Below are 12,971 nucleotides of genomic sequence, written 5' to 3' on the forward strand. Positions count from 1 at the left end.
GGATGACCGGCCATACGTAAGGCGGATATTCAAGCGGGTCAGAGCACCCATTCCATACCCGTGTGGCTTTTTCCTAAACCACCAGCTGCTGGGACTATGATTCTGTACGACTCTGCTCCAACCTGGCTGCACCCCCTACCATACACACCCGTGGGGTGCGTGCGAGAGCCTAGGCAAAGCTTTTATACCAGGCCACGGGCTTACTTGTTAGTCTCTTCCCCCAGATATCTAGACCGGCCTCGCTCTTTTCTCTTTCTTCTTCGTATTCCGTCTTTTCTTTCCCGTTCTCTATTATCCTCGCTGCAATCTTCTGTCTCTCTTTTTTTAATATGTACTAATAATACTTGCATTGTGATTTTAGCGCTCAAGATTTGTTTATCTGCCACAGCGGGGCATCACTCTGTTTAAGTCGATCCAGCCATTCGAGAGAGCAGTCGCATTGGCCTGTCCCGTCAACTACTTGAAGCTGCTGCTACAACAGATAGAAAGAGAATTCTCTGAGCCGAATAGCTGGTGCCCATTTCTTTAGCGTATGGATTAGCTGGGCAAGATCAGAGTGTCGCCGCCATGGGTCTACTCAATTTCTTGAACAAACGACCCCAGGTTGATACGTCGCCTGAGCTGAGGAGCCAGACTGCTTCTACGGAAGCCCGAGGTTCGTCTCTCATATACTTACTTTGCTTTTCCACCTTCCTGTTGAAAAGATCACAAGCCGTTAGACAGTCATCTAACAGCTATGATAGGGATCATTGCTAGTCGTGAAAGCGGAACGAGAACGCCGGACCCATCGCAACGAGTGCTGAAGCCGAGACTTGTGGGCATTAGCGAAGCACGTCCCGGTACAAACCCAAAAGATTCCAAGAGCACAAAAATCCAGCCTCAACTCAAATCTACCGGACGCAATCCGAAAGATTCTATAACATATCTAAAGCTAGACCCTATTCCGAAATTTAGCGACCGCGACCGGCCCAAGAGCCGCCACGATGTCGAACAAGTCACCCCCATGTCATTGAACTTTCCTCTTCCTCGCAGAAGCTCATCAGCTTTTGTTGATATCCTTGATGCTCAAGGGGAGATAAAGCCTTCTAATTTCAAGTCAAGAATCCAGGCGTCCGGCACTCGTGATTATGGCGAAGATGTCGCTGACAGGAATATGGCCGAGACTTTAACAAGCCCAAGATCTTGTGCCCTTTATTCCTCTCTTTCTGGCTCGACGCTCCCATATCGTCCACATGGTAGTATATCCACTGCCAGTTCTTCCAAGCGCGTCTTCAAGGGGCAAGCAGAGCTTGAGCATCCCAGACTCAACTCTGTTTCTGCGGCCGGATTCAACGGCCGTCCATCCTCCCGGCAAACGTCTATCAGGAGCCGCCCTGCTTCTAGGGGAAGAGTTAGTCCTGCAGCGGAAAGCTTTTTTGAAGCCAACGAGATTCTTGATTATCGCCCCTCATCAAAGATGTCCTATGGCCAAATATCTGTAACTGGCAGCCGAGCACCTACGCCACAGCAGGCTCCAAGGACAGCGGATGGTAGTTATATGCGGGACGAGTGCAACATGCTGTATGATGGGACTCGTTCCGCTTCGCCACCTGGCGTTCCTCGCTACAAGCCTAGGCAGTATAGTTTGCCCAGCGGTAAATTACTTTCTAGTGCTTTGCCTGGATCAGTTCGCTCGGCGCGAGAAAATCTTAACAGCTCTCTTTTGCCTCCTCATCCTCATTTCGATCGATCTAGACAAATGTACCAGCAGCGTTGCAAAACGCCCACCTCTCCAAACCAACTGCACAGTTTCCGCCATAGAATGGACAATGACTGGAGCCGTTTTAACAGATACGCAGGGGACTATCTACATCCGACCAAATCAAATTGGGAGAATGCAAGCTCATCGGCCTCAGAATATGCGCCCTCATTTTCTTTTGGCAGCACTGGCAATCTTCAAATAGACGATACTGAAAGGCAGCCCTCTATTCGGACATTCGGAAGACGAGGATCCATTTCGTCGTACGCCCCATCTGACTATTCCGGTCAGCAGCTGACTGGCGGCCGCAGCGTCCGCACGGCGGATACCTCCATTGACATACCTCATAATTCTCTATTTCATGAGATGAAGTTTATGGGCGGCTCTTCGCGCGACCTTCGATCCCGAGGTGGTGACAGCTCCATTGCTCCCGATCGAACTGGTGCAGAAGAGGATTCCGGCGGCGAATCTATTTTCATCTCCCCTGCTACGCCATCAGAAGAGCAGCCTCCTTTCAGCCCACTATCACCAGGCCATCGATATGGAGGCCTCAGCGTAAGTAGCTACGACGCCACCAGTATATCCGACTCAGATGCCGACTCGTTTTACAACGAGCAACGGCAAACTCGTCGGGATGGCGAAGCACTCTTGTTCGGAGCCCAGGGTTTCGGCGATGACGGCAGGAGTCTACCAGGGCTATTCAACGGTCCGGAGAGCCTTGCCGTACCCAAATGGCCAGAAATGCCTGCCGCTTCAACAGATGTATCTGAAATGGGCGATGATGAATCATCTGTCATTGGACTGGCTGTAACTTCTCCCGAGCCGCGCCAAACCTCTCCAAGGCCGTTTACTCAACGCGAACGACTACTGGCCCTCGGTTACGATTACGACTCTGACTCAGATGTGGAAACCTCTTTGGACTCCGATGAGATTCCTGAAGATCGAACACTACAGCTACTCTCTGCTCTAGTAAGGGGTAGAACATCTGCTGCTCCTGGCTCTCTGAAGATGAATGGCCTACCAGCAGACATGAAGGCAATTGCAAAACTCCGCAAGGACATCAAGAGGAGACAGCGGCTTGATGCTTCACCTGCGAGGCGGAGAAGCAAGTCTTCCAGTGGGGAAAGCGGCGAAGTCAACACTACTGCCACGACGAGTTGATGAGAACCGGAAGAAGAAGAGCCTTGAAAAAGCTGGATATGATTTTCTTTTGTGACTGCAACTATTATTACAATCTTATGGAGGACCACCATTTACATGGAGACTTTTCTTTTGTTTTAGCAAGGCGTTGATTCGACGTGGGTGGATTTTGGAAAACATTTACGCTGCAAGCAGCAGCGGAGTTGCATATAATGAGAGCACGGGTTTTTAGGTAGCCTTCTTTTTTTTTTTAATTCTTTCTTTTCACTCTACTACAATTTACGAGCACACAATGGGATTGTTGGATATAATATCGACCAGGATCAAAGCCATATACTGTAATTAGATTCTTCATCAAACTAAAACACGAACGCGCGCTCTCGTGGCGTCAACTCTTGCCACTATAATTAGCTGTAAGACAACAAACTGCAACCATTAAAAGGAATTCTTCTTAGCCATTCTATTTAGTTACTTCATCTAATCTGTGATGAGTTAAGGCACCGGGTACTGCGTTATCTACAAGACCCGCTGCAATTCTTCATTGCAAGGAACGCCCCTGAAGATAACTATGGTAGCTTCGATCGAGCGGCGAAAGAAGAAACACAGACAGTACAATTTATGACAAACTAGAAAACATGTTTCAGCCCTGAGGAGCTGAATAGAAAACCCTCCTCCCACCCCTAGATTTTCTCCTGCAACTAACGATCACCACCGGGCATTAGTTCGTAAACTAGCCCATCGACCCGTTTTCAATAGATCTCGTCAGCTGGTCCCAGAAAACCGCACACCCTCCGCGTTCGCAATCTCCTCCGAGTCAATGGGGCTGTCAAAAACCCTCGCCTTGTTCTTTCGTAGCACTGCGGCTGGAGGGAGATATGCAAGAAAGTGGAGAGGAGATCGAGACTGGATTCTTGTAAACCATCGACGCGAAAAGAGAGAAAAAAGTTTCCAAGGCACGCTCTTTGAGAGAAATTACTGCAACGAAACAAAGACTGAGTACGAGTCCAAAAAAAAAAAAAAAAAAAAAAAAAAATACAACGATACAAGGTGTGCTTATTCGTCTCACCGACGGTATTGAATCGCTCCCTTCTTCCCCTGAACAATAATGCAATAGCCTAGTTCATAGCGGCCGCAGAACCACCACCGCCACAATCACACCCCATCTCCGTCCTAAAATGGTTCGCGTCCTGGATAGATTCCAGCTTCTTCAGCGCTAATTTTGCAACCGTCAACTTGGCAGTCACGCCGCTCTTTGTCGACGTGGCATGGGCAATCACGTTGCCATGGATCATTAGCGCGCAGAGAAGCTCGCTCTCGGCCAAGATTGCGACCCCCGCGTCGTCTGTGGAGGGCGGTACGCTGGCCATGTGAAGCTTCCACTGAGTACAGCGGTAGTCTTCCTGCAAGGTGTGTATTAGGACGGTGACTGGGTGATTGGAAGCGAATGACGAGAGTAGCGCCATGTCTTCGAAGTAGGGCTGTATGAACTTGGCAAAGAAGTCTTGCACCACGGAGAAGGAGTACCCCGAGTCGACAAACATGGCACCCACAAGAGACTCAACAACGTCGGCCAGAGCTTTCGGCGGCTGCTGAATCTCAGCCCAGAAATCTTGCGTCACACTCGGGGCATCGGCTGCAGCTTCACTGTCTTGTGGCTCGCAAGCCTTGGCCTTTTCCTCAGCTTCCTTGGCCTCGGCTGTATACTCCCTGATATTGCTGTGGAGTTGGGATGTAGCAAGCATTAGATGCTTGCTAAGGCCAAGCTTAACGTTGAGGAAGCCCAGAAACTGATTCGACACCATGGCCATCTTGTGTTCTGTCAGCCACTTTGGATCCGCTTCGGGGAATCGGCTATATAAAAAGTCGACCACGACCATGTCTATCAAAGCATCTCCCAGAAACTCAAGTTGTTGGTAGTCGCGCCTGATCTTTTCTTCGTATACGTACGATGAGTGCTTAAAGGCACTGCGTAGAAGAGGCGCGCACTGGAAGCGGTAGCCCGTGATCTCAGCAATGCGTTCCACCATGTTGCGCTGCGCCGCATTTGGCTCATAGCTGTGCCATTCCGGGGCCGTATATCTTGCACGGTAGTCGCTAAAGTTGACCATGGTGTGGTTTTCCGAGTCGACCATGGCTGTGACTGCCTTTACCGCCATATCCATGCTATTGTTGCTCTTGCCTGTCAAGTACGCTGCTCCAATGAGCGCTTCACAAACGTCTGCAATCGATTTGTGTGATAAGCAATGCCTAGCCTTTGCTTTGGTTGGTTTGCCCTTCTTCAGCTTGAGATCGCTCGGATACCATGTTCGACGGTCAAATGCTCTGGTACGGATATAGCCCGGCAACTTCTTCTCTATGGCATGAGTAAACAAGTTTTTGTTGTTCAGCATTAACATCCGCTTCACATGGTACTCGAATTCGTTCTCGTTGGGGTAGAGTGTGTACACAGAGATAGTGGTAGCCATCTTTAAGAAGGTGTCGCCAAGAAATTCTAGGCGCTCGTAATTCTTACCCATGCCGGGTTGAAAATCGACCTGGTTTTCACCGTGCTCTTCGGTATTGAAACTGTCCTTGGTGACTGCTTCCAGAGCAAGTTCAGGGCGAACGGCCAGATCAACTAATGAGCATATTTCCGAGGCGATCAACACAGAGTCGATCCTGTACATGACCACAGGCAAAAGTAAGGCCATGATGGCAATGTCAACCGGCAGCTGCAAATAATTAGAATTGGGAGAAATTGTGACATTATGAAGGAATACTCACAGGAGATACCCTGAGGGGCTCAAGAATAACGTAACAAGTGCTGTCCGCCTTGTCATCGATAAAGAACTCGTCCAAAAAGTTTCGTCTTATCGAAAGAAGTTCAGCGTTGACGACTGGCTGATCATCACTCCAATTTCTTCGCTTTCTCGACTGCAAGGAAAGACTGTTGCTGTACTCTTTGATGGTTTGCTCAACCTTTTTATACGCCAAGCTCTTTGGCTGGGGAACACCAGCCGGAGTCGGATCAGATGGCTTCAGCTGTTCGTTGATCCCACGCAAGATGTATTTGCGTGATCCGTCCCATGGATCCGCGGCAAACTTGTCTTTGAAGAACTCTTTTGGAGCGTTTAACCACTCAAGACAGTCAGTTGCTGCAACATAATTCACAGCCTCCCAGTCGATATTTGATTCGTATTCTTTATTTTGGTTCTTGGAAACGCTACACGGAGCAATAAAATATGGAAGCTCGTGTGGTTCGGCCTCATATTCCTTACTAAAAACATGTGCAAAGATCCTCAGTGTGAAGCCGGATAGCGCCCTTATCTCCTTTGCCGTTACTTCAAGGGAAGGCTCTGAATGTGAAAGTCGGACAGCGGACGTTTGACCACCGCTAAAAAATAGGGGAGCGCTTGGTATATCAGGCAGCGGATTTCTCGTTAGAAGAATTAGAGGCCGGGATGGATACCCAAGAGCTGCTGGCTGGCTGAGAGATATGGTCGTCTGATACAGGGCGGTAGGAAGCTCAGGGCCGAGACAAAGTGACCAAAACCTGGGCTTGACCAGCATTTCATACTCTGACTTCTTGTCTGCTGAAAGCGCCAATCTCGCATTTCGCATCGCAGGCAATTTCTTGGCAAAAGCCGGCTGGAGGTGCTTATCGATGTATCCTTTTTCAATCAAGATCCTGCAGGCTTCAAAGGCGGCCGAACATCTTGCTAGCTGTTTGGTTCGTTGTGTTACTCCTTGGATAGTCTTGATCGGTGATCCATCTGGCAAGACAACGCTCGCAATGAATTGTTTCTTGTCGGGCTGGACAACGTATTCCACTTTTTGCAGTCCATCTCGGGATAAAGATGATGTATACTTGGCTAAACATGCCAAGCTGTCGACAAGCTTCAGGCCACCACCCGCCTCGGTGGCAATAACAGACTCACAGCTTCTCAATACTTCAGGCCTGACATCAAAGTCTTCCACTTTGCGATCGTCGGGTAGAGCACGACAAAACCGTTGTAACTCGAATGCAGCTGATTTCGCTTGCTGGAATTTTTGATGATGGAGGATGTTCTTGCTTTCTACCATGGTAACATAGAGGAAGGAGCTTTGTCGAGCTCTGCCTTTTGACTGAATATATTGAATGGCTGATACGCAGAGGTCAAAGCGAACGATAACGTCGCATTCTGGTACGTCAATTCCCTCCTCCGCTACGGAAGTGGCAAAAAGACAGTTGAATTCGCCGCGTTTGAATTTTTGAAGAGACACGACCTGGTCCTTGAGGGACATACATGCCGCGCCCGAGGTCACGTTGGAACCAATCTAGGCAAGCAGGATTGTCAATACAAAAAGAGCAAAAGAGTCAGAAAAACTTACCATGTAGGCTGTTCTCATTCCTGGGATACTTATTCCTGGTTGGCTGAACAAATCTGCCAGCAGGAATGCAGTCGTTCTTTGTTCCACAAACACAATGCACCTTTTCGAGAGCCGCTGACTGAAGGCATTGTCAAGGATTCCATGGAGTGTTTTGACCTTTGACGAAAGATCTGACCAGTTATTGGTTATTGGTCCGAACTGGTGATCTTGAATAATGTCTCTCGTTCTACTAACAGCCGCTATGGCCTCATCGCTGTCGAAAACGTCAAGGTCCAGAGTGTCACGCCCAGTCTTTGCCTCAATTTTAGCCATCTCGTCGTTTGTGATTAGGAGCTGCCAGTATCGGTCTGCGCACCACGTACCCAAGACTGAGGATGCGTCCCTTGTAAAGCTAAGATGCGCTTTGAATTGCGAATTGTGACCAATACAGCGAGAGATGGCCTCCCACAGATTTGTCTTTGAGTGTTCGGGATCCTCCAGTTTCTCATAGCATTCGGTACGCTCTGTTTCATCTCGATTATCCCGAAACCCCCCTATGGACTCGTCCGAGATTGTGGCGATTTTACCACAGAGCGTTTCTTCCAAGTCCATAGCAGCTATGCGAACATCTGCTTTTGATGTGTCCACTGGGGATGCCGTCATCCCGAGTATACGAGGACGCTCATTCTCCCAACGAGGGTAATACTCCATGATTCGGGCGTACGCGTGGTTCTTTTTTGTATGATGCGCCTCGTCGAAGACAAGCAAGTTAACTCGGTCCATGGAGATGAAACCAGCGCCGAACATGCTGAGCAATGTCTGCGCAGTACATACAAATGCCATGTTTTCTGAAAACTGTTGACGCCAAAACTCTGGACATCCAATATCACCGTTCATGTCGCCGAAGATTTTGCCGATTGGAAACTCGAGATTGCTGGTCAGAACAGCGTGCTGCTGAAAACACAACGCCACCTTCTCCACGATGAAGAAGGCAGTCTTGGGCGTGTAGCCCTTTGCGCGGTTCTCTACTTCGACTTCAAGGACTCTCCGTAGAAGAAGTGCAGCGATTAGTGTTTTGCCAGTGCCTATAAGTCGTCAATCGTGAGTGCTGCGGTCATCAGGAGATCGAGAGTCGCGTCGCCATACCTGTGTCAAGGACCACAATCGTATTCTCGTTCTTTGCTCGCTCGTACAAGTCAATCTGGTATTCGCGGGGGCTCGCAATAATTCTCTCAGAACTGCCTCTGAGTAGCTTTTCGATTGATATCTTGTCCAGCCGCTCTAACCGGCTGTCCATATCCGCCTTCGAGGCCTTGAGGACTTCTTTCTGGTTCTTCTCAAGCCACTCTTGGAATTTCATATCCTGTTTTCTGTTCTTTGCCACCGGTGCTTCTTGCGCTTGGTCGTCATCTTTCTTCTGCTCATCATCTTCGACGATATCTTCGAGTTCGGGTTGATCATCAGGTTCTCGTACAACATCTTCCAGCGGTGGGTTTGGTATAGCTGACATTCTATTTATGGCGGAGAGGTCGAATGAGACTGTTAATAGAGTAGAAATTATGCCACCGCAGTTTGGCAGGCTCTTTCGCGATAAGGAGTGTGAAATCTAGCCCGAAGTCCCTCGAGGAGATGAAGCCGATATCGCAGTGCAGATGCAAGAAATCGGGAAGAAAAAAATATGAAGGCAAGTAAGAGATGTCACAAGGAAGAATAAAATCGAGCTTGAAAAGCGGTGAGGGCACTTTTTCATTGACTGAGGCTGAGAGTACAAAGAAAAAAGAGAAAACAAAGAGCAGGAGAGCAAGGGGGGAGAGATGGACAAGGCAGGGCACGTGCAGTTGTCATGTAGCACGGCAACTGCCACAGACCGCGGACAAGGCGTCAGTGAAAGATACATAAAGAAAGGTAGGTTAGGTAGGTAATAAGAGCATCTTTTGTTTGACAGGCCATTGATACGTGGACGGCTATCATCATTTGCACGTTGGTACTGCATTTTAATTTCCGGTTGTGTAATGTGACGTGTTTCCTCGCTTTATTTCCTTCATCACACTGAGGTGAAATCGCGTTACACTCCAATAGACACAGAGTATTACAGTCACTTATCATCTGTTCGGCAAGTCATCTGTTTAATAGTAATTTAACCATACACGTCTATAATATTTCTACAAACAACTCCAACATGAAAGCCGTACTGTATTCGCGCGCTCGCCTTCTTCCGCCACCGCAGCCTGGAAGCAAACATGTGGCTCCTGACAGAGACATCAAAAGCAAATACCAACGCCGAATCCTCTTTCCTGGCGTACCTAAAACAAAACACAACAAGACAAAGCAAACCAGGTAGTACCAAAACGAACTGAACAACAACTACTTCGCGCCTTTCTCGTCATCGGGCAACACTGCCTCCGAATACCTATACAGCTCTCTACGCGCATGCCCCGACGTACCTCCCTATCCAGAGGGCCATAACCATGATTGCTATCAATTATCAAGACAGAATAGAAAAAAAATGCGGGGTGGAAGATGGAAAGAAAAAGAGAAGAAAATCTCGCTGCACGAACTGCCGTCATCCTAAAACGTGAGATGAGATCAAACAAGCAAGGTCAATCATCTCAAGCAGTTGGCTACTGCGGCTGCATTGGTAGATTAGTGCCAGTCTCTTGGACATGACAAGACGCAGGAATGCCCTCAGGCCCTGTGAGAGTGAAAGAAGCCTTTGTAGCAGAGATTGCAAACGTCGCCGAGTCAGCCACACCAGCAAGCTCAGCTCTCCTGGCAGTTGGTCCATTTACTCCTTGAAGCATGGCCTCAGCTCGTCTATACTCAGCCTCTTTGGACATGAGAGTCGCTTGAATCTCGCCTAGACTCATCTGAAGATGCTCTGGAACTTGCGCGGCGGGGTTGATGTGATCGGCTCTCAGAGCATAGTACGCCTGTTCGGCCACGACAGCAAATTCAGCAACCTCTGCCGACCAAGCACAGTGAATTGCAGAAACTGGCGGCGGGCACGAGTTGAGTTCCTGGGTTTTGAGCAGTCCAAATATCTTATCCGATCTCCCCTTTTGTCGTTTTCTAGGTCGTCCCTGTTGCGCACCGACGGTGGTCGAAGTCTCCGATCCAGAGTGACCCGGCTCTTCCAGTTGACGTTTGGAACTTATTTCTGGAGTAGGGGCTTGGTGCACGAGACCTGGCCATGACGGCTGCTACAATGTCAATAACCTTGAATATACCAGTGACTCGAAACAGACGTGAATTACTTACCAACTTGGGGTTGTTCAGGTGAACCAGGTCGTTTCCCTGCCGGATGCAGAATCCAATTAATTCTGCTGCTGCCGCCGGGGCTTCGATCCTGGTATCTTGCGCTGGCCACGACAGGTAAGAACTTTTACCGTCGTTTTCGCCTCCCCTTTCTCTTTCATCTTCGACTTGATCTGCTTGATTCCTGCTGGGTCTCGAAAACTGAACCTTTTTTCCTCTAGGCTTCTCAGGAGTTATTTCAGTACTTTGTGCCATTTCCATAGCAAGTTGCAAAGATTCACGAGCACGGGCACTAGGTCGTCGTGCTCGCTGGTTTCTTTCCAACGCAGAGGTATTGTTTTGGGCCTCAAAGTCCTCTGCGAATCTCAGATCTGGAATATCCGCTGGCTCTCCGTCCATTGCTTGCATGGACATCTCAAATTGGGTGCGGAATACTCCTTCAGCAGGCAGTCCAGTAGGCCTAGGGTTCTGAAAGGTCTGTCCAGCCGCCGAAGAAGTTTCTGCCGCCATGCCAACCATGAGCTGTCCCTTGTCATTGCTTGTCATAAAGCGCGATTGAGCAGCTCCGACCCGAGGCTTCGATGCATTGCGTTTGCCTGCGAGAGCGGCGGCAAATGCCGCGGGACTGACGTATTTCGACTTGTCGAAGCGGAGGGAAGGATGGTTTTCATACCTTGCAGTCTGCTGTTGCACCGGTTGACCCTTGGAGAGATCAAACTTGTGACCAGCGAAATGGCCAGAAGCCTGAGAACTCGACTTTCCAGCAATGCTTCGCAGCGAAGCAGGGCCGCGAGACGATTTCTTGTGCACCTGTTCAGGGATGTACTGCATCTCTGCCGTATAACCAGTAAGATCGTAATTGGCCACCTGCAAAAGCGTCGACATTAGCTCTCTCAACTTTACACCTCGCAAAGACCAAAGCACTCAAGCGGTTCATAAGGACTAACATGCTCCATAGGATATCCATTATCATATTCCCATCGAGTCTTGGTCAATACTCCAGATACATACTGGGGCTTCAGCTCAGGAATCAAGTTCTTCAATGACTTGAGAGTCTCGCCCATGACATGCTCTGTTTCGTACTGCGAGGCTGGAGTCGGGATTGGCGTGTCAGTCCGTATGTTTGCTGAGATGGTGTTCAGAACGGTCTGGGCTTGGCTTGAAATCTCCACAGGCTTGCAGCAACAAACATCTTTGAAGGGAATGGCGTTTTTAAACGTTCCAAGGAAGGCATCGTTGCTCATAGCGCCCTAGGTGTGAGCATTGTGTTCATTGTTACGCATATTGATTGCTTGGTTCTTGATCGTCTGCTCTAAATGGTATGGAGACAGCAGATTGGTTGCTGCAGCTCTTCGCACGATGAGGAGATCTGTGGCGTTTTCTAGAAAGGTTTTTTCGATTTGGATATGGGCGAAGCATTTGTGGTCTTTGTTGTCGACCCATTCGTCCAAATCGATGTTGTGGTTCACAACTCCACGTGCACTCAGAAATTGAAGGCCCCTTTTCGCATCTTTATCGGTGATGTCGTCGATGGGCTGTTTTGGGCGGTTCTCATGTAGCCACTCGACAAGCGATGAGCCTTCTCTGTCAACTTTATCTGTGTGAAGTTTTGATTGTTGGACAGCAGCTCGTTCCCATCCGTGCCATTCATCGCAGAGATCAATGTAGGTGGTAACGAAGTTGTGAATCTGTGTCTTGTGAAGCTTGAGCTGATTAAATACAGCTACACTAAACGACTGCTCTTCACAGAGGCGCAGAATAATGATCCATTGAACACCTAGGCTCAGATCTTCCCATTCAGGGTACGGTCCTATGGCTGCAGCGGAGGTGTTGAACGTCAAGCCTTGATTGCCGTTACGATTTTCCTGAGGAATGCGAGAAAGAGGCTCTTTGGATGCTACGAGATTGTTTGCCTTCCAATAACTAAATGTCTCGGGGGTAAGAAGTTCTTGGGCGACGTCTTGCTCGGTGGAATCGGGAAATGGAGGCGAAGAATCATCTTCGGCTTCTGCGCCTGGAGGTCGTGGTAAATGGGCAACGCGAGCTCGACGAGCCGTTCCTTGAGTCGAGTGAGTCTTTTTTTGTAGCATTGAGAGAGTGGCTTCGTATGAAACTTACTGTCGCCTTCCAAGTCCCCTTCCTGCTGAGTTGATGCTCCCTCATAGTGTCCATCAGACTTGCCGAACGGAGCTCCAAAGCTTGGCTCCAGTTTTGGCTTCTTAAATAGACCGGATGCTAAAGGCAAAGGATCCTCCGCAGGGTTGAAAACGGCGTCGGCACCGCTATCGTATGACATGGTAGCAACTTTCTTGGAGGCAAGAAGAGCAGACGAGGGAATATTGAAGATTCTGACTTTGTTGGAGAGCTAAATGTTTGAAGGTGAGGCAAAGGTTGACTGAAGTGATTGATTAGAATATGTATGCTCCATTCGGAGAGAATCTCGCGGATTGCTCGTACCATTTATGCGCGATAATGTCAAGACACGAGAGAAGACAACGGGTGAATACAA

At 48.9% G+C, this 12,971-nt stretch overlaps 3 protein-coding genes across 3 annotated transcripts; 1 reads left to right on the top strand and 2 right to left on the bottom strand.

Moving 5' to 3' along the window:
• Positions 1-567: 567 nt before the first annotated feature.
• TGAM01_v207817 (hypothetical protein) lies at positions 568-2,899 on the top strand (the record flags this gene model as incomplete). The annotated part of the gene is made up of 2 exons (XM_018805320.1): positions 568-655; positions 744-2,899. The coding sequence occupies 2 exons, from the start codon at positions 568-570 to the stop codon at positions 2,897-2,899; spliced, it is 2,244 nt and encodes a 747-aa protein (XP_018661491.1).
• Positions 2,900-3,993: 1,094 nt separating this feature from the next.
• Positions 3,994-8,717, bottom strand: TGAM01_v207818 (hypothetical protein; the record flags this gene model as incomplete). The annotated part of the gene is made up of 4 exons (XM_018805319.1): positions 3,994-5,589; positions 5,642-7,174; positions 7,229-8,292; positions 8,354-8,717. The coding sequence occupies 4 exons, from the start codon at positions 8,715-8,717 to the stop codon at positions 3,994-3,996; spliced, it is 4,557 nt and encodes a 1,518-aa protein (XP_018661490.1).
• Positions 8,718-9,828: 1,111 nt separating this feature from the next.
• TGAM01_v207819 (hypothetical protein) lies at positions 9,829-12,758 on the bottom strand (the record flags this gene model as incomplete). Its single annotated transcript, XM_018805318.1, has 5 exons — positions 9,829-10,404; positions 10,466-11,329; positions 11,410-11,712; positions 11,821-12,521; positions 12,581-12,758. 5 exons carry the CDS (start codon positions 12,756-12,758, stop codon positions 9,829-9,831), a joined length of 2,622 nt encoding a protein of 873 aa, XP_018661489.1.
• Positions 12,759-12,971: the final 213 nt, after the last annotated feature.

This window comes from Trichoderma gamsii (assembly GCF_001481775.2).
Source record: "Trichoderma gamsii strain T6085 chromosome Unknown Scaffold_30.2, whole genome shotgun sequence".
In the NCBI taxonomy this organism is placed as follows: domain Eukaryota; kingdom Fungi; phylum Ascomycota; class Sordariomycetes; order Hypocreales; family Hypocreaceae; genus Trichoderma; species Trichoderma gamsii.